Source organism: Dipodomys ordii, unplaced genomic scaffold, assembly GCF_000151885.1.
Source record: "Dipodomys ordii isolate 6190 unplaced genomic scaffold, Dord_2.0 Scaffold31, whole genome shotgun sequence".
In the NCBI taxonomy this organism is placed as follows: domain Eukaryota; kingdom Metazoa; phylum Chordata; class Mammalia; order Rodentia; family Heteromyidae; genus Dipodomys; species Dipodomys ordii.
The window spans coordinates 11,389,345-11,412,986 of NW_012267247.1; the positions used below are offsets into that span (position 1 = coordinate 11,389,345).

Sequence of the window (23,642 nt, forward strand, 5' to 3'; positions counted from 1 at the left end):
TTACAGTTCAAAGCCAGCCCAGGCAGGAAACTCCCTTGAGACTCTTAGCTCCAATAAACCACTAAAAAACCAGAAGTGGCTCTGTGGCTCAAGCAGTAGAGCGCTCACCTTGAGCTGAAGAGCTGAGGGACAGCGCCCAGGCCCAGAGTTCAAGCGTCATGACGAACAACAACAACAACAAAATCCATATAGAACACTAAGAAAATATGTTTTATATGTGGAAGCCAGATCTAAAATACAACTATGTATAAAGACATATACAGAGCTTAATGTTTTTACACAAACTGACTGAGAAGGGTATACTTAGGGGAGGAATCCAAATGCATAACTCCTTTGAACAACCAAGAAGCAGAAACATTTTTTTTTTGGGGGGGGGGGTGAAGGAGGACACATAAATGGAGTGAGGGAGGGAGGGTAAACAAGTATAGTCATTATATTCAACATACATTATGAAGTATTTCACTTGAGGGAGGGAGAGGTGGAGAAGGGGAAGAAGGAAAGGATGATATTGACTAACAAGCATTGTACTCATAAGAATTGGAACCGCATTGTACAACTACTTTATAATAATAAAAGCATGGAAACAAAATACATTCTTGCCAGGCATTGGTGGGTCATGCCTGTAATTTGGCCACTCAGGAGGTTGAGGATTGAGGTTCAAACCCAGCCCAGGCAAAAAAGTCTATGAGACTCTTATCGCCAATTAATCATCAGAAAACCAGAAGTAACACGTGTGTCAAAGTGGTAGAGTGCTAGCCTTGAGCAAAAGAACTCTAGGACAGTGCCTAGGCTCCAAGTTCAAGCCCCACAACTGACCAAAAAAAAATTCTTATAACAGTCTGACAACATTTTCTATATATCTAATTAGCTTAATTTTCCTTTATTTAATGTTTCCTTGCTAAAACATCTATTACTGTTGATCCAACAGAAACCATTGAGTATGGGGGTTGGAGGTATGGTTTAAGTGGAACTGTGCTTACCCAGCAAGCATAAGGCCCTACTAGAGGAAAAGGGAGAGGGAAAAAGGGTGGGTGGGGTGGAAAGGTAAGATAAACATTGTGAGATGGAACCTAGGCCTTACACATGTTAGACAAGAGTGGTATCATTGAGCTGTACTCTAATCCTTTTAAGGTTAGCACTTAATATTGACCAGGCTGACCCTCAAAACTCATCTTCCTAACTCAGTCTCTGGAGAACTAGGATTATGGGAGTACAATCCACTAAAAGAGATGATTTTGAAAGAGCACTCAAACATCCCTCAACTACACACTACTACTTCATAACAAATAATACAACCAACTTTTAACTACAGACTAAAAAGATACACTATCAGTTGGGTACAGGTGGCTTGTGCCTGTAATTGTACCTACAAAGGAGGCTAGATCTAAGGATCATGGTTAAAAGCCAGCCTGGGCAAGCAAGTCCATGAAACTTACTCCAATTAACCACCAAAAAACCAGAAGTAAAGATGTGGCTCACTAGCAAAACCAGAAGTTCAGGGGACAGCACCCAGGCACTGAATTCAAGCCCTATTACATATATACACATCCACACACTACCAAATGCCTAGACATTCCAAGAATAATGGGGTTGGGGGAAAACAATTTACACTTTTCATGGAAAAAGGCAAGGAAACTTTTCAGTGTAAGAAATTATTTCCCTATCTTACAGAAAAATACAAATTGATTTACAATTGTGACATTTATATATGTTTCATAATAAAGAGTATACCTTCCCCGGGCTTTGTCCACAAGGTTTTCTGGAGAGACTCTGGAACCTGGTCTTGGATGGAGAACAGACTGAGACTGGGACTCTGGGCTGTATCGACTTGACTTAGTCCTCACAGGTGTTGATGCCAGAGCAGTTGGTGAATTTTGGAATGTAGAAGTGGTAGGCTGCTGTGTAGGCTGTGAGGAAACTTGATTTCTAGCAAAGTCTTGTGTGATAATTTGCTGTGAGAAAAAAAAGAAGGGAGTGTTTAAACTCATTTAAGTACTTGCAAAAACGATTAAGAAAAACCAATAACCAGAATACTAAAAGGCTTACACAGATGTGATCGGCAAGCGTGATCAGTCGATGGGTCCTGGGCACTTGCCCGATCCCTTCTGCCTGGGAGGACGGGGGCGGTGGCTGCTGTGGAGACGGCGACTCCTGCTGAGGCCGATAATGATGAAGTGGTCCTTCATATTGTCTTGTGGGGTCACCTAGTGGAGAACAAGTGGAAATCTTACTCTAAGGCTATCCCTGTCTTGGACTCAGTATCGAAGATTAAACATAATTCAGAAGAACACAAGAAAATGATGTAATATGAATCTCTGAATTTTGAAACCAAAATATTTATTCACCAGTAGAAGTCTGAGGACTAATAAAATTTGTATAAAGTGGACAAAGTTATTTATCATTACAAGCAAAAGAGTAATCAATCAAGAACTTAAAAGTTGCTTTTAGATAGTGCAGTTTTAAATGTTCTGAAGCAGATCACCTTGAAACAAACAAGTTATTTTTTAACATGGTCTACACAGATAATTAAAACAAATGACAAAATTTGACAAAATGACAAATTTGAAAACACTTAAGCGGTGACTAATAAAAACATACTTTCTGGTTGGTTTGCCTTAACAATCTCTGGCTGATAGGCCTGCAGTTTTTCCTGGGGTGGTGCAGGGGAGCTGGCAGGACTTATCACCTCAATAGCATCACTAGGTGCTTCATACCTGTGAGAAGATACTTTAAGAAAAGAACTTTATTTTAAGATGAATCCATGACAAGTTCAAATTCTTCAAATCTAATTCATATTCATATTATTTTCAAAATTTTGCTCAGAAATATCCAATGGCATTCCAGGATAAAGATAAAACTTAGTGAGCCAACAGACAAAAGTGCCTCTGTGCTCCTAATCTCAGTAGGGCATAGGATTTTCTGATATTTTACGGGCTCTAACATCTTTTTAAGGGCCAGAATAAAAAATGAGGTAAGAAAGAATACCAAGATGTTCAACACTGTCCTAGAAAACAGCAAGAAAATACTCATCGGGGAGATTAAGAATTAACTGAGGGAGATCTCAACAGTTAACTGATTTGACTAATTCCACTTCTGTGGGACAATCTTTCCTAGGAAAATTTTGAGGCTATAAAGTCCTATCAGTATCATGATACTTCTAAAAGCTGTATCTTACAAAATATATAATGTAATATTATGTATTATAATAATGTATATTATTCCACATAAGTGTTTTAGCACTATGTTACATTGTGAATATAAGCAGAAATGGTAAACAAAGTATAAATGGAGGATATTAATTCCAGAGGATGCCCACACAGAGCAAAGGCCCTTTTAAAATGAAGCTTATAAGGATGCTGAGGAGCTATGCAGAAGGGACCGAGGCAGATTTTCACAGACCTGCCATGATCTCAGAGCTGAGAATTAAGGAGAGATAGATGTGTAATCTCTCACTTAAAAATGTTCTGATACTAGAAGACTATGCATCTACAGGCTGCAACATAGCCTGAGGAAAGGGTATGTCACTCTGGCTGGGGGTGAAATGAAGTGTACCACCCTGCTGTCATCTACTCCTCTGTTACACAACTGGTCATAAAAATTATAATTACCTCGGTTCAGGAAAAGAAAAACCTAATAAATGGAATTGAAGTTGTCATTGAAAAGTAAAATATATCAGACACTATATTGTATTATACCAATGTGCAATTTTTCTATTTACTGTTATTCATCATTGCTAGTGAACTAACATTTTGAATGTGCTCACAACTAACATTATTCTTCTATCAATAAAAAGTATGATCTGGCCAGTGCTGGTGGTTCATACCTGTAATCCTAGCTATACAGGAGGCTAAGATCTAAGGATCTCAGTTCAAAACCTGGGAAAGAAAGTCCATGAGACTCTTATCTCCAATTAACTATCAAAAAGTCAGAAATGAAACTGTGGATCAAGAGCACTAGCCTTGACCACAAAAGCTCAAGTATAGTGTCCAGGCCTGAGATCAAGACCCAGGACTATCTTCCCCCACCCTTCCCCCCGCCCCCCGCCTCCCCCAAAAAAGGTCTGATCTTGAACTGTTTTCCAGTTACTCTTGAATACAAAGTGATAACAGTGCATCTCCAAGATGATGGAGGTTCTGGAGTCTGGAGGTTCTGATAATACTACTACATAACTGTCAGTATCTTGGGGAGTTATGCAGGCCATTGCCCAGTTACCAAAATGGGGAAGATTAAAACCTGCACTCAGAAACGTGGACACCCAGGGAAAAACTGGGCTTTCTATTGTCAGACATGATGAAAAACAACAATAACAAAAAAAACCCCAAAAACAGCAAGATTCTGATTGAAAAGAAACATTTAATCTTGTAGCTAGGCAGCCTGGGTGCTGTCCCATTATATAAACTTATATACCAAGATGCTCTTCATATCTTTATCGCTCCTATGTTATAGTACTCGAATATGGCTCAAGTGGTAGAGAGCAAGCACAAGGCCCTGAATTCGAACCCTAGATTTATACTACCAAACTAACCAAACACTTCAGCAATGTAGAAGATCTGTACCCAATAAGTTATAATTAGACAAGTGGATATTTGGAGAACTGCATGTAGCCAGGTGCTGAGGTCTAGGGGTAGCACTTTGAAGCCAGTCTGGGCAGAAAATTCAGTGGACTCTTATCTTCACTACCAGCAAAACAACACCCTGAATTTGAGAACAAGTCACAGTACTGGCAGAAACAACCCAAACAACAGAAAAAACCCTGCACATTGCATTCTGACAAACAAGTAATCTTTTTTCTTCCTTTCTCATTATCAACAATGCCACTCAGTTTCTTCAATGGAGATAACAATAACCTTGTGATTAAATTATTTCAAATATTAACAACTACTTATTTAAATGTCTCCTTGTTTTTTCTAGAAATCCTTTTAGAATTTAGGCAATATAAAGAAGAAATTTTTTTGAGAAACTTTTCTCAGTAAAATTTTAGTGCAGATTTGTGAGTATATACTTGCTAGATAGACATCATGGTAATCAGATTAAAGCAAAATTGAATTTTCAAGAAACATGAAAAATATCATTATACTGTTTTAAGAGTCTTATTTTTTTTTGGGGGGGGGGAGGACATTCCTGGGGCTTGAACTCAGGGCCTGGGCACTGTACCTGACCTTTTTTTGCTCAAGGCTACATACAGTTCTACCACTTGAGCCACAGCACTACTTCTGGCTTTTTCTGTTTATGTGGTTCTGAAGAACTGAATACAGGACTTCTGCATGCTAGGCAAGCACTCTTACCATTAAGCTACATTTCCAGCCCACAAGCCTCATTTTAAGTACCAGTATATTAGGGAAAAGACATAGAAGCCTTGAAGAATTAATTAGCCTAAGTAAACCATGTTCTAGCAAACAATTTCTGAGAAATTACACACTAGTAGCAAGGAGCCTCTCAACACACCTACTACTTTCAGAGGTGTACACACGTTAAGAAGCTCTGCCCTCTTATCTGTCCATGTTCCAACTACAAGTTCTATAAAAGATATAGTTTTCTTCTGATAGGCTTATTTTTAGGAAATAGGGGTGTTTTTTTTCTTGGTGCAGGTCCTGAGGCTTGAACTCACAATCTGGGTGCTGTCCCTGAGCCATTTTGCTCAAAACCAGTGCTCTACAACTTTGAACACACAGCTCTACTTCTGATTTTCTGGTGGTTAATTGCAGATAAGAGTCTCAACAGATTTTCCTGATGATTTTGAACTATGATTCTCAGCCTCCTGAGTAGCTAGGATTACAGGTATATACAGCCAGCACCCAGATGGAAACAGGAATTTTTAAATCAGAAAAGTAGAAGATACATTTTCACACTACCCATAAAAGCTTTTCTCTTACATTTATTGTCAAGCATTAGGATTTCCTATACCATATAGTTATGCTTTACCTAAAGAATAAAGTAATTCTTTACTCAGATACCACATTGTGAAACTCAGATTGAGATACATACAGCTACTAGAAGAGTCTGAACTTTGAGAGCCACGTTCCCTTGCATCCTTGTCCGAGGCAATTTGCCGGGTGATGATCACGTCTATGAAGTTAGCTGCAGTAATGGTAGTCTTCCCTCGGGTCCTTAGCTCTTCCTCATATCTGGATTTTGGAGGAGGCCCTTTATCTTTCCCAGCCTCAGAGTACACTACTGAGGCGTGAGGCTGGGGCTTGCCACTTGGAAAGGCTGAAGCAGTGTACAGACACTGAACAGATCTCTTCTCCACCTCCAGGGTTTTCTGCTCTAGCTGCTGCTGTTCACTAACTGCTGCTGACCTGCTTCTCAAATTTTCTTCTAACCTGGCAGCTTCATGCTTACTCTCTTTTGTTTTGGAAACATCCATCTGGGGTGCAGAAGCTGCAGCATCCACAAGAGCAGCCAGGGCATCCGCAGCAGTGTTGTAACGGGAAGCTGGCAGGCCTTGACTTATTGAAGGGCCTCCAGCAGGCAGTGGCCTGTAAAATAAAACCAAATCACAGTTCTGTGAAGGAGAGAACATTTTCTGAGGGAAGCAGGGAAGTGTGGTAGGGAGGTGGAAGGAAAAATTGCAATAAAATAAAATGGCCTTAACATCTAAGTTATACTTAATACCATTACACTAAGTTTTAGAGATGGCTAGTTGTTCTGGTCAGAATACACATGAGAAACTGACATGATCCGTAGCTGAGCAGTTGGATCCAAAGGAGTGATTACACTGGTTCCATTGGTTCCCTGGAAAACGCTGGGTCTTTGCTGTAACACCGTCTCCTGAGTTCTTACTGAAGGGGAGGGGGAGCGGACATATCCATGACTGCCAGGCCGGCCTGGCTGTTCTGTGCCTGAAAGGGCAAAAAAACAAAAAGGAAGAAAGATAAAGCATAAGAATAAGCTAGAGAGAAAAGGTAGTCATATCTGTGAGTTATCAGTTTTCTAGGATTCTTAAATACAAAAGAAAAATGAGACAAGAAACTTAAATAGCCTAATTTCTGGCCTTTCTAAACTCAAAAAACCCCACTAGCAATTTGAAACAACTATCGTTTATTTAATCACTTCCACTCTTGCAATGAGCTTTAACAGAGAGTGCAGAGCATCAGTAACAGCACCAACAGTGGAGTACTAATACAAATTATTGTCCTTCAGATGTTTCCTCAAAGTCTGGTGTGTTCATGATTCCCAGATTCAAAGTGTGTGCTTTTCGAGCATCAGAATGAAAACAGATTGTGACAGTAGTAAGGTTTACTTGACTTCTTCACTGTCCTTCACAGATAACTGCTTCTGTCAGCAAACTTTCTATTGTGAAATAAGACATACGCTACAAGACCGGAAACATTTTTGTTCACTTTAATCCTCCCCTCTTTTTTGCTTTCTCTTGTTCTATGCCCTCACTCTAACTTTCTACCTTGCTCTTTGCCCTCGTAAGAGCAGGCAGTTTTTAGCATGCATTTATTCTTTGAGGGCCAAAGATCCCTTTGTCAGAGAAAATTATCCCGACTTCTACAGAACTTTCATCTTATTTTCATCTGAAACCTACAATGACTTTGAGACATAGAACAGGTGTCTGCTCCCACTGCATTAAGCACAAAGTCTCACCCAGGTTACCAAGACCTGTCAACAGGAGGAAGTAGACCCTTCTCACTTACTTGGCCGCAGGTAAAGGTCAGAAGAAGTTGCAATCCGTTCCCGCTCCCTTTCTCGCTCCTTCTCCCTTTCCCTTTCTCTTTCTCGCTCTCGCTCCCTCTCAACACTTGCAGCTGCTGCAAGGTGTGTTGGGTGTCCTGTAAAACACATGAGTCAATGACAAAAATTTCTGAACATCTGGCTGAATATTTTTTTGGTACTGGTCCTAGAGCTAGACCTCAGGGCCTGGGCACTGTCCCTGAGTTTCTAGTTGTTTTGGTTGTTAATGGAAGATTGAATCTCATGGACTTTCCTGCCTGGACTAGCTTTGAACTGATCTCAACATTTTGAATAGCTAAGATTACAGATGTGAGCCACTGGCACCCAGCATGAATTTTTCTTTTTGGGGGGCGGGGGGAGGGAGGGAGTTGGTCATGGAGCTTGAACTCTAGGCCTGGGCATTATCCCTCAGCTCTTCATCTCAAGGTAAGCCCTCTACCACTTGAGTCACAGCACCACTTCTAGGTTTCTGAATGGTTTATTAAGATAAGAATCTCATGGACTGGGGCTGGGAAGGTGGCTCAGTGGTAGAGCGCTTGCCTTGCATGCATGAGGCCCTGGATTCAATTCCTCAGCACCACATAAGCAAAAAGAAAAAACCCGGAAGTGGCGCTGTGGCTCAAGGATAGAGCGCTAGCCTTGAGCTGAAGAGCTGAGGGGCAGCGCCCAGGCCTAGAGTTCAGGCCCCACGACCGGACCAAAAAAAAAAAAAAAAAAGAATCTCATGGACTTTCCTGCCTGGGCTGGCTTTGAACCATAATCCTCAGATCTCAGTCTCCTGAGTAGCTAGGATTACAGGCATAAGTCACCGGCGCTCAGCTTGATTTTTTTTTTTAAATCAAAATTTGGGATACAGGAAGTTTTACTGAAGAGTCTTAGATAAAAACTGATGGCAACATAAGCTTTCAGGGTTTAAAGTACCTAGTAACAAATGACACCTAGGAACTCTTGATAAGATTATTGAAAAAGTCTGCATAAAATGTCTTAGAAGGCTGTGCCTCAAACAGAGCACATTGGTCTTGTTAGAAGGGAGAGGCACTGCAGCATCTTACCTGGAGACATTGAAGCAGAGTTGTATGGCCGTGGTGGGAAAGTAATCTGTGTACCAGGAATATAAGTAATTCTGTCCATGGGAGGAGTGCTTGTTCCCCCTGGATGAGGCACTAAAATTGTTGGAGGCATATTGGTCAGGTCAATGATTCCTATCCAAAAGACAAATACATTTTGTGTTTAGCATTACTGTAAAGTTTCAGAACTATACGTAGTTTTTGGATTTTTGTCTATCTCAAGAATCCAAAATAATTTATACACAATATAAAATGAAAATGCTTAAACTCATTACTTATTACTTTTTTTTTTTGGTCAGCTTGAACTCTGGGTCTGAGCACTGTCCCTGAGCACTTCAACTCAAGGCTAGCACTCTGCCACTTGATCCACAGCACCACTTCTGGTTTTTCTGGTGGTTTATTGGAGCTAAGAGTTTCATGGCTTTTCCTGCCCAGGCTGTCTTTGAACTGCAATCCTCAGATCTCAGCTTAGTGAGTAGCTAGGATTACAGGCATGAGCCACTGGTGCCTGATCATCATTACTTTTTAAAACCTTTAAAAAGAGAAAGATTATTAAATCCTGAATTCGCTATCACTAACCTTAAGGTATGGAGAGATTAGCTGAAGAGAGGAAATTGGTGAAAAATGTCTTTCAAAGACTTTGCATGAGGACTTGGCTTAATGTTCACCAAAAATCTTAATATTTTACTTTGTTTGCTTTCAAGAGCTAAAGCCTCCAGAGAAGGATACAAATCTTTGTTATCTTTCCAGCATTCACTGGACAAATATTTATTACAAGGTAAATGTAATGAATTTTTTAAAATCTAACCTGTAAAGACACATACCTCTTGTTGGTGGGTATGGGAGACCCAGGGGCTGTTCTCGTGGGGAAAGTCCTCTGGCTACATCAGGGCGCAAGTTCACTTGCATCTGTTGTGAGGTAATGTAATCATTTAGGATTGTCTGTCTTGTGTTCTCCATAGCATAAAGCTGGTACTGACTTGGGTAGCCTGGAGTTGGTGAAAGCTGTCTCTGAAATAGGTAAGCAGCAGCAGCTGAGTGAAAGAAGAGAAAAGCATTGAGTTTTGACCTGGATAAAGTATACTCGCTAAACATCACCTATAATGAGAGGAAAAATATCTGTTAACACAGTGTATACTTGGCTCCAGAGAATACGGTAGCCTCATTTTAGGCCGTGGTACATCAGTAACATGTTTTTATGTTTGCTTTGCAGCACTATGGTTTGAACTCAGGATCCTGTGCTTATTAGATTGGTACTCTACCATTTGAGCCAACCTCTAAGCCCTGATTTTTTTTTTTCTGGTTATTTGTGAGACATGGTGTTTTGAACTTTTTGCCAGAGCAGATCTTGAACCACAGTCCTCCTGTCCTCAGACTCTAAGACAGCTTGGACTTCAGGTATAAGCTACCAGCACCCAGCAATGAATTTTAATTCATTATAATATATATTGTATACAATTGTATATATAACTTATATGTGTATTATATATAAGTAATATAGTATATATAATAATTCATATAATTTTAATTTATTATGACTCTTATATAATGGGAAAGAAGAATAGTAGCTGAAAATTTCACAAGTAGTTTCACTTTTAAACTCTGGCATGAAACTTGATTAGGCTTTCACTGGAAGTATCCAGTGAAAATATGTTTGAAAATAAAATTATTGTTTAGTACTCATTACCAATATAATCAAATGGAAATATTTGTGGAAACACTTCGTGAAATAGCAATTTTACTTTCTTAATGATAAAAATCATTATTCTACAAGTATTTTTTAGTTTATAAGCACATCTTTGAATCAGTCAGATGATAAGCATTTTGGCAATACTGAGTCATACAATACCTGACATACCTACTCAATTTTATCACTGTAGCACAGAAACAGCGACAATAAATTATAATAAATGGGTATGGTTGAACTCTGAACTTAGGCAAACGCTCTACCACCCGAACCATGATCGTTACCCTCTATTACTTCTTAGTGTGTTTTTTAGATGTGGTCTTGAATTTTTGCCCAGGGCAGGCCTTGATCATAGATTCCCTTACCTCTGCCTCCTGAGTAGCAAAGATTTTAAATACATACCATCATACCTAGTTGTTGGTTTTTTTTTTTTTTTTCCTGAACTAAGGTCTCATTAACTATAATCCTTCTATCTCTTGTCTCACAAGTGGCTGAGGCTCTAGGCATATAACAGTATACCTGGATCTAATAAAAATTTTCTTCACAGAAATTAGAAGATTTGGGTTACAAGCGATTCTCTTGGTTGCATGATGGTACAGACACATGACAGTAAAAAGTAGAGGGTAATAGCTCTATTTTCAATACATACAGCTCAGGCATACATATGACAAATAAAACTGTACAAACTACAGGACTAGGAGAGACAATAGAAATTATATACAATTTTGTCTGAGAAACTGAACTATTTTATATGTGTATTTCCCTACTAAAAAGCAAACAACAACAAAAAAAACCCACTGATATATTTTCTGGTACATGTTTATTCAGATCTCCAAGCCAGGTTAAGTCTGTCAGCTGACTGTCCACCTCAGACTTGGGAGAGTCTCCAGTACACTGCTCTTTCCCCTGATGATGGGGTTTTGTCTGAATAAACCCACTGTATTTGAAAGTATCAGAAGCTGAGAATGCATTTAATGCACCCATGCTACTGAATCCTAGCTTAGCAACATGGCACAATTATGTGCTGTTTGCTCTCAGGATAATATAAGCTGTGGCTCACTGCTGTCACCTAGCAACAAGGAAGAAGACAGTATCCACATGTTAGTAGCCCTGGCAAAGACCCAAATTCACAACCTGAAATATAGTTTCTACTGAACACCACCACTTTCATTGTTAAAGCTGAAAACCTGTACACCATTGCTAAAGTTGATAAATTGTATGTGGAACAAACCAACTTAATTGGTTTGTAACTGTTAAACTAGGTTTGGGATCCAGTGACAAATGATCTGATAGTACTGGTAGAAGTTTCAAATGTATTGTTTTCTACAAATTCTGTGTTCATATGATATGTAAATAACTCTTAGGATCCTTAGCTTTTAAACTATTTTAATGAAAAATATTTCTCTAACAACCAAGGTAAGTACAACTTCAACTTAAGCATAATTTCAACTTAAAGCCTGTAGCACATTAATTTAGGCCAGAAAAGAATCTGAGTGCACACACCTATATGAGGCTAAGCTGGTAGCAGCAAAGAAGAACAAGAACCAGGTCCTGGGAGGACAGGGGAAGCCATTTGTGCCAAGGATTCTGAGAGCTTAGCAGAGGCTATGTTCCTACTTGTAATGTGACAGCTCCTCTCCCCTTACTCTATAAAATAGGGCTCATCACACTGATCACTTATTAGACATTAGTAGATGCATAATTTTGCACCTGCCAGAAGTCAGTGTCAGTGATATATACACACAAGTTTCTTTTAGCTGTGCTTGTTACTGAATTATATGGCTCACACCAGTATTCCTAGCTACTTGGGAAGTTGAGAACTGAGGATGATAGTTCAAAGCCAGTCCAGGCAGGAAAGTCTATGAGACTCTTATTACCAATAAACTACTAAGAAAAAAAAAGCCACAAAGCACAAGTGGTAGAATGGTAGCCTTGAGCACAAAGAGTCATGAACAGCACCCAAGCCCTGAGTTCAAGCTCCAGGACTGGCCAAATACATAAACAAATAAAACAATATTGGAAATAGTGAAAATGAAAGTGAATCAATTGTGGAAAACACTAGGGAAAAAAATGCCCAAAAATCCTTTTTGGGTTATAATTATCTTGAAATTTTAATTTCACTTAAAAATAACAAAAAGAAAAGAACTAAGTCTGAAAATGTTAGCTTCTTTTGTGTTAGGAAGACAATGGTGAAGTTTAACCACCAAACAGTCTAAAAATGGCTATAGCCTTCAACCAGAAGAAAGTCTATATTGTAAATTTACGTACAGTATTTAATGTGTTTCTGTCATTTCAAAGAAAATCTTCATATTAACTCATTTTTTAATCAGCTTCACAAACTGTCACCTATATAGCTTTTTAGATGCTTATTTTTTTAGTTCTTTAAAAGGTGAAAGCTTAAAAAAAAGGTGATAGCTTTGCTGCTTCATTTGGGTGGTAGCAACATGGAGTGCAGCTTACAAAAATTCACTGAGTTATGCATTAATGCTATAAGCAATTATCTTCATACCAGTACCATAAAAGGAAGTTTAAAAAGTCATAGATGCATGTTAATTCTTTCCCATGAGATTGTCACTACGGTCATGCTTACCAGGATCAAGAGCTCTATGAAAGGGCATGGCTGGATCCAAGTGCGTGGGAAGGTGACTCCGATAAACCTCCCCTGCAGCACTGCCTCTATGATGGGGATCAAATGGGCTGTGGCTCACAACAGGATCCACTCCAGGCACTGGAGACTTGGCTGGTATGCTGTCCCTTTGGGTTGGGGTAAGTGTTGACTTCCTTTCATGATTGGTAGACTTGCTAGAAGAAATTGTAACTGGGGGGGGGGGGGAGAAGGGGGGGAGAGAAGCAATGCCATAAATTCTTAAGATAATTTGCATTCCCCAATCATTCAAATACAGAATATATTCATACAATATTTTGATCTTCCCTTTGCCCACAAATTTTACATTCAACCCTATAAAATATGCAAATGTGAAAACAAGAAATTGAAGAAGACTGCTACCTTTCAGAACATATCACTAGTACTACTGTACCACCTTAAATTAAGATTATGATATTAATGAAGTGAAACACTCCTAGAGAGGATTATGATCCCCTCTATGAACATTACTAGATCCCAATATGATTTTATTTTCTGTATCCATTAACGTTCTAAATTCTTTTGACTTTATGATGTGGCAAATCTCAAATTCATGTCGTGCTAGCAGAGTGGCTCAAGTGGTTGAGTTACTGCTTAGTAAGTGTAAGGCCCTGAGTTCAAATCTCTGATTTAAGAAAATCCATAACCAAAGTCCTCTCTGTATTACCAAACTCTTTACTATCGGCTAATCATGAAAATTTGTTTTTATTTTCCAGTGCTCTACTCTAATAGAGTAACTTTCTCAGTACTTTACCAACAACACCCATTCCTTTCCTTATTCCAGTCTCCTTTTAAATCATGGTAGTCAATCACACTACAGTAAATATATATATTATATAAAATGGAACGCTTTGCTGGGCACCAATGGCTCACACCCGTAATCCTAGCTACTTAAGAGGCTGAGATCTGAGGATCACAGTTCAAAGCCAGCCCAGGCAGGAAAGTCTGTGAGACACTTATCTTCAATAAACCACTAGAAAACTGGAAGTGGCACAGTGGCTCAAGGGGTAGAGCGCTTGCCTTGAGCTGAAGAGAGCAGGGCCAGTACCCAAGCCCAGAGTTCAAGCCCCACGACTGACAAAATATAAATAAAATGGACCACTTTAGCCACATTGTTCTGAGTTTTTATCAATTTGTTTTGGTGCTGGTGTTCAAACCCAGGGCACCTCGGCCATTTTATTCAGCCATTTATAGTCAAAAGAATATAAACATGGTGTTGTGCAACCATCATCACCATCTTTATACTAAAATTTGATAGTAAAAACCTGGGCATGACCAAACCTATTAAAACAAAACACACTGATTTCCAAGTCCAACTTCCTCAACTGTGGTTGTCTTTTACTTATACCTGGAACTTCTTCTAAAATAGAGCAAGAGCCAGGTGCTGGTGGCTCACGCCTATAATCCTAGCTACTCAAGAGGGTGAGATCTGAGGACTGCAATTCAAAGCCAGTCTGGGCAGGAAAGTCCATGAGACTCTTATCTCCAATGAACTACTCAAAAAAAGCTGGATGTGGGGCTGTGGCTTAAGTGGTAGAGCACTCACCTTACGCAAAAGAAGCTCAGGGACAGTGCTGATATACTGAGTTCAAACCCCAGAACCAGCAAAAAATAAAATAAAATAGAGCAATGTTTTAATTCATATTCTACCTATAACCAAATCAAGAAATATTCTTCCCTATACACACCTGCTAATTCTCTCTCCATTCTACATTTTTATAACTCTAAACCCAACCTAGGGGCTCACCTATGAGGCCACAAAAAAAAAGCAAATGTTAAAGCTGGGTGTTGGTGGTCCATGCCTGTAATCTTAGCTACTCAGGAGGCTGAGATCTGAGATCACAAGTCAAAGCCAGCCAAGCAGGAAAGTCCTTAAGACTCCTATCTCCAATAAACTACCATACGCATTGGAAATGGGGCTGTGACTCAAATGGTAGAGTACTAGCCTTTAGCTCTGAGACAGTGCCTGGGCCCTGATCTCAAGTCCCAAGACTGGTACAAAAACAGAAGAAAATTTTAAGATGTAATGTATTTTTAATGGCTTTTGATCAAGTATTTAAAAAATTACCCCTCTTACCTTGGTGCAACAGCACGAGCTTATGATGATAAGAAAATTTATTGGGTCATTAGTGTACATGAGGCTTTACTGTGAGTTCATTTATAGATGTACTACACCTCTTTTTTAAAAAGAAAATACATATATATATATATATATATATATATATATATATATATATATATAAAATGTATTTTTTTTTTGACAAATGTCTCACTACAGCAGCCCAGGCTGGTCTTGAACTTGTGATTCTCCAGTTTCAGCCTTCCATGTATCACCACACCTGGCTAGTGGACTAGCTCATTTAATTTCCAAAAAGTAATGCAGGCAGGTCTTGATATTTAAGATGAGGAAACTAATTCAGAAAAGTAATTTGTCTATGTTTAACACAGTAAGAATCTTTATTTAAGCTTCATCAGTCTTGTTTTAGACACTAACTTTAAACCACATCACACTACACACCACTTCTGGAGGAACAACAGCTAAAACTGACTTTTAAAACATCCTATTTGAGCCAGGTGCCAGAGGCTTATACCTATAATCCTAGCTTGTCAGGGAGGCTAAGATTTGAGGAACATGGCTCAAAGCCAGCCCAGGTAGAAAAGTCTTCTCAACTCTATCTCTAACTAGTAAACAAAAATCCAGTGTAGAGCTGGAATGTAGCTCAATGGTAAAGCATTTGCCTAGCAAGTGCAATGTCCTGAGTTTGATCCCCAGTACCAAAAAAGAAAAGACATATACACATAAAAAAGTACAGTGTGGAGGCATGGCTCAAATGGTACTTCTCCAGCCTTTTAAGCAAGTAGCCAAGCAAGAATGTGAGGCCCTGAGTTTAGACCACAATACCAGCTCAAAACAATGCAAAAACAAAACATCTTATAGCCAGGTGCTGGTGGCTCACACCTGTATTTCTAACTGCTTAGGAGGCTGAGATCTGAGGATCATGGTTCAAAGCCAGCCTGGGCAGCAAAGTCTGTAAGACTCTTATCTCCAATAAATCATAGAAAAAGCCAGAAGTGGTACAGTGGCTCAAGTGGTAGAGTGCTAGACTTGAGCAAAAAGGAGCCCAGGGACAGTAGGCCCAGAGTTCAAGCCCCCTGATTGGCAAAAAATAAAAATAAAAAAAATGTTACAGGACTGGGAATGTGGCCCAGTGGTAGAGTACTTGCCTCACATGCATGAAGCCCTGGATTCAATTCCTCAGTACCACATACACAGAAAAAGCCAGAAGTATCGCTGTGGTTCAAGTAGTAGAGCACTAGCCTTGAGCCAAAGCAGCTCAGGGACAGCACCCAAGCCCTGAGTTCAAGCCCCAGGACTGGAAAAAAATAATAAAATGAAATCTTACATAATGGGCTAAAAAATTCACTCAAAATAGATACATACTGTAAACATTTCTATCTGCATTTGACTAAAATAGTAGGTACTTTGAGTGAAATTTTTATACTGGTAGCTTCTATGGCCCCAATTATACAATGTACAGATTCTAAGATACTCTAAAGCTAGCAATATATTTCTGATTTGCCAGAGGTAAAAAACTGCAGAAAAAAAATGTTCACACCAGGCAACAAACGTAACATACCCTCGGAGGCTCTGTTCATCATGGGTGAGCCTCTGGACATGGTACTTTGATAACTCACAGGAGTCCTGCGAGCACTGGAGTCATCATAAATCCCTGGGCTCAGCTGTGCTTTGGGAGCTTCATGAAGTGTAGACCTGAGAACAGAGGGGCCAGAGCTCACCACCGACATGTGTCGGGATCGTACTGGTTCACTTGCTTTCGCATCCTCATATTTTCCTCGTTCTACTACTTTTATGTTCTCTGGTACAATTTCCAGTGGAGGCATTCCACGGGGTAGTTTGCTAGGCCCCGTGATCAAAGATTTGACATTGTGTTTGATGGCAGATTGACCTGAGTTGCTGTCAAACTTTACTGGTGTGCCCTAAAGGAAAAAAAAAAGCAAGTATTATAGGTGGCCACACCCTGTGGATGTTACTCCATCTTGGGTATACATCTAGTTCATAACAGTTAGTTTTCTATGGTGACCTTTATGTCTCCACTGACATCTCAATTCCAATCCACAGACTTTGCATACTTTACTACATGATACAAGATAAGCAAATTACAAGAAAAACTGATGAGGAATATGTACAACTGTCACACTTACTTCCTACTGGCCTGACATAAGAATATTGAACTATTAAGTCATGATTTTTTGTTTTACATCACTGGGGTAAAACTTAAAGAGTTTTTGCATTTGTTAGGCAGGTTCCCTACCACTCCACTAGCCCTACATGTTAAAAATGAAAGTGGACTAAGCAACTCAAGGGCAGCCATGGGAAGGAGGAAATGAGAGAGAAAGGGAACAGCTTGCACTAAGCAAAAGGAAAGAAACATACATATCACCCAGTTTGGAAGAAATAGTTGCACTGTCAAAGTCTGTAGAGTTCACAAGTTTTATAGATCATGATAATGACCATTTGTCTTGTGAAGGTTAAAATATGTTTATGACTTTAGCTAAGTATCACTATCCCATAATACAGTAAAATTTATGTAATCACTTAATCTCAATTAAGAAATTTTTAAAAAATGTTTCCTAAATGTCAATCTAATAGTAAGATTATTGATCTAGTTACCTGGGAAATGGAACCTTCAATTATTGGCCTTGTGCTCTGGACTACTTCTGGAGTTTTTCGGCTTTCCTGAGATAAAACATCTTGCCGTGGAATTTCATGAATAGAACGCCCCATTTCTTTGATGGTAGTGATGCCATCATATGGTTTTCCTTTGGTAATGGCACCTTCGAATGTTCGAATAGGAGGACTTTCTCTTTTAATCTGTTTGGGATATTTAAGGCCATCTTCATAGCTTTCAGGAGTTGCTCTAGGTGTACCTTCAAAAGAAGTATATGTGTATTAAAACAGTGGCTGATAAGTATACAACAATATATTTACCTATTAACTAACAAAAATAGTTAAAAGGGCTGGGAAGGTGGCTTAGTGGTAGAGTGCTTGCCTTGCATTACATGAGGCCCTAGGTTCGATTCCTCAGCACCACATAAGCAAAAAGAAAAAAGCTGGAAGTGACGCTGTGGCTCAAGAAGTACAGCGCTAGCCTTGAGCTGAAGAGCTGACGGACAGCACCCAGGCTCAGAGTTCAAGCCCCATGACTGGACACTCCCCCCCAAAAAAAGTTAAAAGTGGCTAAAATATTCAGTTTCAATTGTTGTGTTTTGTAGTAATTTTAAAAATTAAGGCCTTGCCATCTTGCAGTTTATCTATTTTCAGAAAAGAGATTGAAGTAAGTATTCCTCAGTTATTTTTTAGAGTTATCTAAAATATATGAATCATCACAGTCAAACAATGGCTGTTACATAATGAGATGTCTCCATGCTAAAAGACTGTGCAAATACCTTCCAATAAACTATGTAGCTAAGAGATAGATTATAATTAAAATAATACTTAATATTCACTGTATGTCAAGAGGGGAAAAAAACTTGAAAAACACGTTTCATACTTGCAAAATGTATGTCAAATTACTTTGTCAGTTATAAATAAAAAGGCAAAATAAGCAAAAACTTTACCTTGCATTATGGAGCCAGACAGTACTGTTCTTTCTTTGAGGTCAGAGTGAGGGCTCCCTCTGGGTAATGCTCGACATATCAGCCCTTTCAGAACAAGGGGAAAAAAATCAATTTTTGAACATAATGTTTACAACAGTGATATATACTTAATATTGTCTATAAAGTATGCATTTTTGATAAAAGCTCTATAGAGGAAGAGATGGCATGTTAAGTTTCTAAACTACCCAGGGCAATACAATGGAAAAAAACAAAAGCCAGAAATACCTAATGTGACATCATATCAAATGTTCTTTAGAAAGCTTAGTACAGTGGCTCATACTCAGGAGGCAGAGATCAAGAATATCATGTATTAAAGCCAGCCTAAGCAGAAAAATCCAAGAGACTCCACCTCAACCAATAAAAAGCTGGTTATGTGGCAAAGACCTGTTACCTCAGCTACAAGGTGAAATGTAAACAGAAGTATTGTAGTCCAGAATAACTCAGGCAAAAAGATCATAGTCAAAAAATAACAAAAGCAGCTGTGAGCCGGTGGCTCACGCCTGTAATCCTAGCTAGTCAGGAGGTTGAGATCTGAAGATCCCAGTTCAAAGCCAGCCCAGGCAGGAAAGTCCGTGCAACTCTTACCCCCAGTTAACCACCAGAAAACTGGAAGTGGCGCTGTGGCTCAAGTGGTAGAGTGCTCTCCTTGAGCTTAAGAGCTCAGGGACAGTATCCAGGCCCAGAGTTCAAGCCCCCATGACCAACAAAAAATAAATAACAAAAACAGAATCATATGTGTGGTCCAGTACCCCCAAAACAAGAAAAAAAATGTTCTTTGTAAACCCTTTTGTAAACATAAAATGGTCACTAAAGTTAGCAAATTACAGGTCAAAACAGAAAAGAGAGAGCTAGGAATATGGCTCCAGTGGTAGATCATTTCCCTAACATGCTATGCTGGAAGTCTAGGACCCAATCCTACAGGAAGAAAAACATAAAAACAAAATATTTTCAAAACTAAATCTAGCCCCCTTTAAGATTTATATATAACCTCTTACTGATAAATATGAATCAGAGGTTGGAAATAACCGTACACATTGACCCTAAAGAAAAATAAATGAATTATTTTTTAAACAGAGGACGGAAGTGGGAGCAGAAGTGGGAATGGGTGCAATCTAGCTCAGAAAATGACATACCTAGGCAGTGGTGGCTCACACAGGTAATCCTAGCTACACAGGGGGCTAAGATCTGAAGATAACAGTTGAAAGTCAGTCTAGTCTAGGCAGAAAAGTATGTGAGAGGCTCTCTCCCCTCCTCCCCGGTCCATCCGTCCGTCTCTCTCCTTCCCCTTCTTTCTCTCTTTTGTGCTGGTCCTGGGGCTTGAACTCAGGGCCTGGGTGTTATCCCTGAACTTCTTTGTCCAAGGCTAACATTCTGCCACTTCAAACACAGTTCTAATCTTGGCTTTTTGGTGGTTAATTGTAGATAAAAGTCTCTTGTCTTTCCTGCCAAGGCTGGCTTCAAAACGAGATCTTCAGATCTCATCGCCCTGAGTAGCAAGAATTATAGGCATGAATCACTGGTGCCTGCTAGTCTGTGAGGTTCTTATCTCCAAGTAACCACCAAAAAGCCAAGATTAGAACTGTGTTTGAAGTGGTAGAATACTAGCCTTGGACAAAGAAGTTCAGGGATAACACCCAGGCCCTGAGTTCAAGCCCCAGTACTGGCACAAAAAACAACCAAAAAAATATCTACCAAGAACCTAAGTTTATTTTTACCATTTCGCCTAGATTAAGATTAGTTGAGGCTAGTAAGATTTAAAGATTTGTCACTAACGAAAACAAACACTAGTGATCACTTATTGAACTTGTATCACATGATAAGAATCTCTGCTCCTCACACAATTAATGAGCACAGTCCCTTAATTTCCAGTGAAAGAAAGAAGCTCAGAGAAATCTACCAAGAAAGGTGTTAGTTTTTCCCCTCCTCACCCTCCTACTTCCCTCTTCTCCCATTTATATCTTTGATCTATATACTATGCATCACATTATCTATCTCATAATTTAGAAAAACAAATTTTCAAAACAAAATTTACATTAAAAAACGGACAGAAGCAAAGATAATCTACAAAAGGTATAAGCATCCAAATATAAGCATTTGAAACAGTAACCTGCTATGATTAACTACAATCAAGTTTTACTTCCCTCTACTATTATGCACCACCTGACTTTTATTTGTAAATTTATAATCCTATTAATACAAATTTCAAACAGAAATGATGGAGATAGAACATATTATAGCAAACTGGCCATACAAAATTGATTGTATCTATGCAGTATTTTGGAAACAATACTTTACCCTCTAATTGTGCTGATACAGGAGACTCCCTCAATGATATCCCTTGTTTTATATTTCCTTCCACTGACTCATAGCTTCTTTTTAAACTGATATCATGAGCTGTTCTTGGACTCCTAGTACCTTCTCGGGCATTCTTAATATCTGTAGAATATAAAACAAATATTATTCCAGTGGAAACCAAGGCCTACAATGTATTAAATCATGACAGTTTCTCAATCTACTGCATAAAGTATTACTCATTGCAATTTACAATATGATTCAGTATATTTATGAAAATATTTTTGTTGAAATTAGGTAAGACTGCTTAGAAAAAGTAATGTATAAGCTAAGATCTGAAGGATAGGTTAGAGTTGCTTAGGTCAAAAGTAAAGACAGCAAAACACAATGCCTATGTGCACCTAATTATGTAATATCTATAGAAATGAACTCCAGTAAGTTGAGGGAAAAAAAGATAGGAAAAATAGTCCAGGCAGAAGAGATCGTGAGTATAAAGACCTCAAGGGAAGACCTTACAAGAACTTACAAGACCTTACAAGAACTTCAGTAAATAACCACTTTAAAGACTAGAGTAAGACCCCTGTTTTCACTGTATTTGATTCTGGTACCTTGCATCTTCTATACAGACTTTTCTAATTTGGGGAGGGGAATGCTTAAATAGGAATACAGGTTGACCCATTGTAACAATGAGATGTACAAGACACTATGCTGAAAACGAACTTTATAACTTGGGAGAAGGGAGGAAGGAGTTGGGGAGGTGAGGAGGGAAGGAATGGTAGGGGGAAAACAAAGGAGGAGGTAATAATGCTCGATAGGAAATGTACACAATACCCTACTCATGTAACTGTAACCTCTCTGTACACTATTTTTACAATAAAAAACGTTATTTTAAAAAAAAGAGTAGAGTTAGGAGGAAAGTAGAAGGAAATGCAGGCAGTATGAGAGGGAGAATTAGAAGAAAATAACCTGCAGGGATAAACTAGAAGCCAAACACACAGAAATAGCAAAGCTTACAGAGAGGGCTTACAGTTATCTTAAAGGCAATGGAGAGTCACGTAGGAAGCAACATATAGCACAATTGTGAATCAGTTGTGCAGTCAGAGTTACACAAACAAAAGATGGGGAAATAGAGTAAATATATGAATTCCACAGGCTTTAAGAAATAGAAACAACTGAATGATTTAATGGGTTTGAAAAGAAAACAAGAAATATTTCCAGATATATCTGACTTGAGAATCATAATTTTTTCACATCAAATAAAATGTCAATATACTATACTAGATATATTTTTTAAAGAAGGAAATAAGAAAGCTATGATGCACTTTGTAACATCACACACTGCTGTACATGCTTTACTTCTCTGTATTTGAAGAGAAAATACATAGCTACTAACAAATACAAGGTTACAAAGACAGCTGCACACAAGAACTCAAGCTCAATCCCCTGAATATTTACATCTTATGAGTCATTCTCATGAAATATTACAAGTAAAATATAACTGAAGAACTCACTTAAAGAAAATGTTTAGATAGATAGTTATAAGCATTTTACGGTTTACTGAAAATTTAAATTTAATATTCTTTCCAGGATAATCAAATTATGGAATCCATAATTTATAATATAAATCCTATTAAAAGTGATTCCATTGACGTTAAACATGACTATCAAGACTATCAATAATGATGTCAGCTCCAACTCATGGAAAACTTCCTTTGGGCTCTTTACTGGTAACCGCTTTTTACTGTCGCAGTGGATTTTTCCACACAAAATTTTCATGAGACAGGTATTATTATGAGAGGAAAACATGGTTCAGCAAAGGCCAACTGATTCACTCACAAGGAGAATCTAAACAAACTACATACAGCCTGTTTCCAATTATACCTATGAAGACTGGCATTAGCAATACAAAATACTTACTATCATATGATAAGATATGTCCACTCTTGCCTTCATAAATAACATGGCCTTTGGATGTAGCTTCTTCTCTGCCTTTCTCAGGACTGCTTTCTTCCATGGGCATCCTGGAAATTGATCCCTTCACCAAAGCCTCAGTTGGTATACCAGTCTGGGATCCAACTGGGGTCCCCTGCCATCAAATCAAACACACATCAGTATAATTGAGAAACATAGACACAGAAAATTTAACCTATCATGTCGTGAGCCAGAACAATCATTATCTTCAAAGAACACACGAGCAAATAAGAGGAAATAATTAAGATTTTTTGTTGTTGTTGTGTTTTTTTTTGGTCTATCATGAGGCCTGAACTCTGGGCCCAGGCGCTGTCCCTCAGCTCTTCAGTTCAAGGCTAATACTCTACCATTTGAGCCACAGCTCCACTTTGAGCTTTTTCTGTTTATGTGGTGCTAAGGAACTGAACACAGGGCCTCATGCATGCAAGGCAAGTACTCTACCACTGAGTCACCTTTCCTGCCCTAGACCATACTTTTTTTTTTTTTTGGGGGGGTCCAGTCGTGGGGCCTGAACTCTGGCCTGGGCGTTGTCCCTCAGCTCCTCAGCTCAAGGCTAGCGCTCTACCACTTGAGCCACAGCGCCACTTCTGGCTTTTTTCTTTTTGCTTATGTGGTGCTGAGG

General features: G+C 38.9%; 1 protein-coding gene across 1 annotated transcript in view; it reads right to left on the reverse strand.

The window, feature by feature from the left end:
* Ncor1 (nuclear receptor corepressor 1) overlaps positions 1–23,642 on the reverse strand; it is a 168,843-nt gene that overhangs the window by 15,184 nt on the left and 130,017 nt on the right. The window contains exons 24-37 of the mRNA XM_013016349.1: positions 22,967–23,135; positions 21,053–21,193; positions 18,719–18,802; positions 17,772–18,028; positions 16,717–17,077; positions 13,025–13,252; positions 9,572–9,781; positions 8,733–8,882; positions 7,644–7,778; positions 6,677–6,842; positions 5,986–6,479; positions 2,599–2,727; positions 2,047–2,204; positions 1,732–1,952 (exon numbers count right to left, since the gene is read on the reverse strand). Coding sequence (XP_012871803.1) covers positions 1,732–1,952; positions 2,047–2,204; positions 2,599–2,727; positions 5,986–6,479; positions 6,677–6,842; positions 7,644–7,778; positions 8,733–8,882; positions 9,572–9,781; positions 13,025–13,252; positions 16,717–17,077; positions 17,772–18,028; positions 18,719–18,802; positions 21,053–21,193; positions 22,967–23,135 — 2,903 coding nt within the window. The remainder of the gene's footprint in view (positions 1–1,731; positions 1,953–2,046; positions 2,205–2,598; positions 2,728–5,985; positions 6,480–6,676; positions 6,843–7,643; positions 7,779–8,732; positions 8,883–9,571; positions 9,782–13,024; positions 13,253–16,716; positions 17,078–17,771; positions 18,029–18,718; positions 18,803–21,052; positions 21,194–22,966; positions 23,136–23,642) is intronic.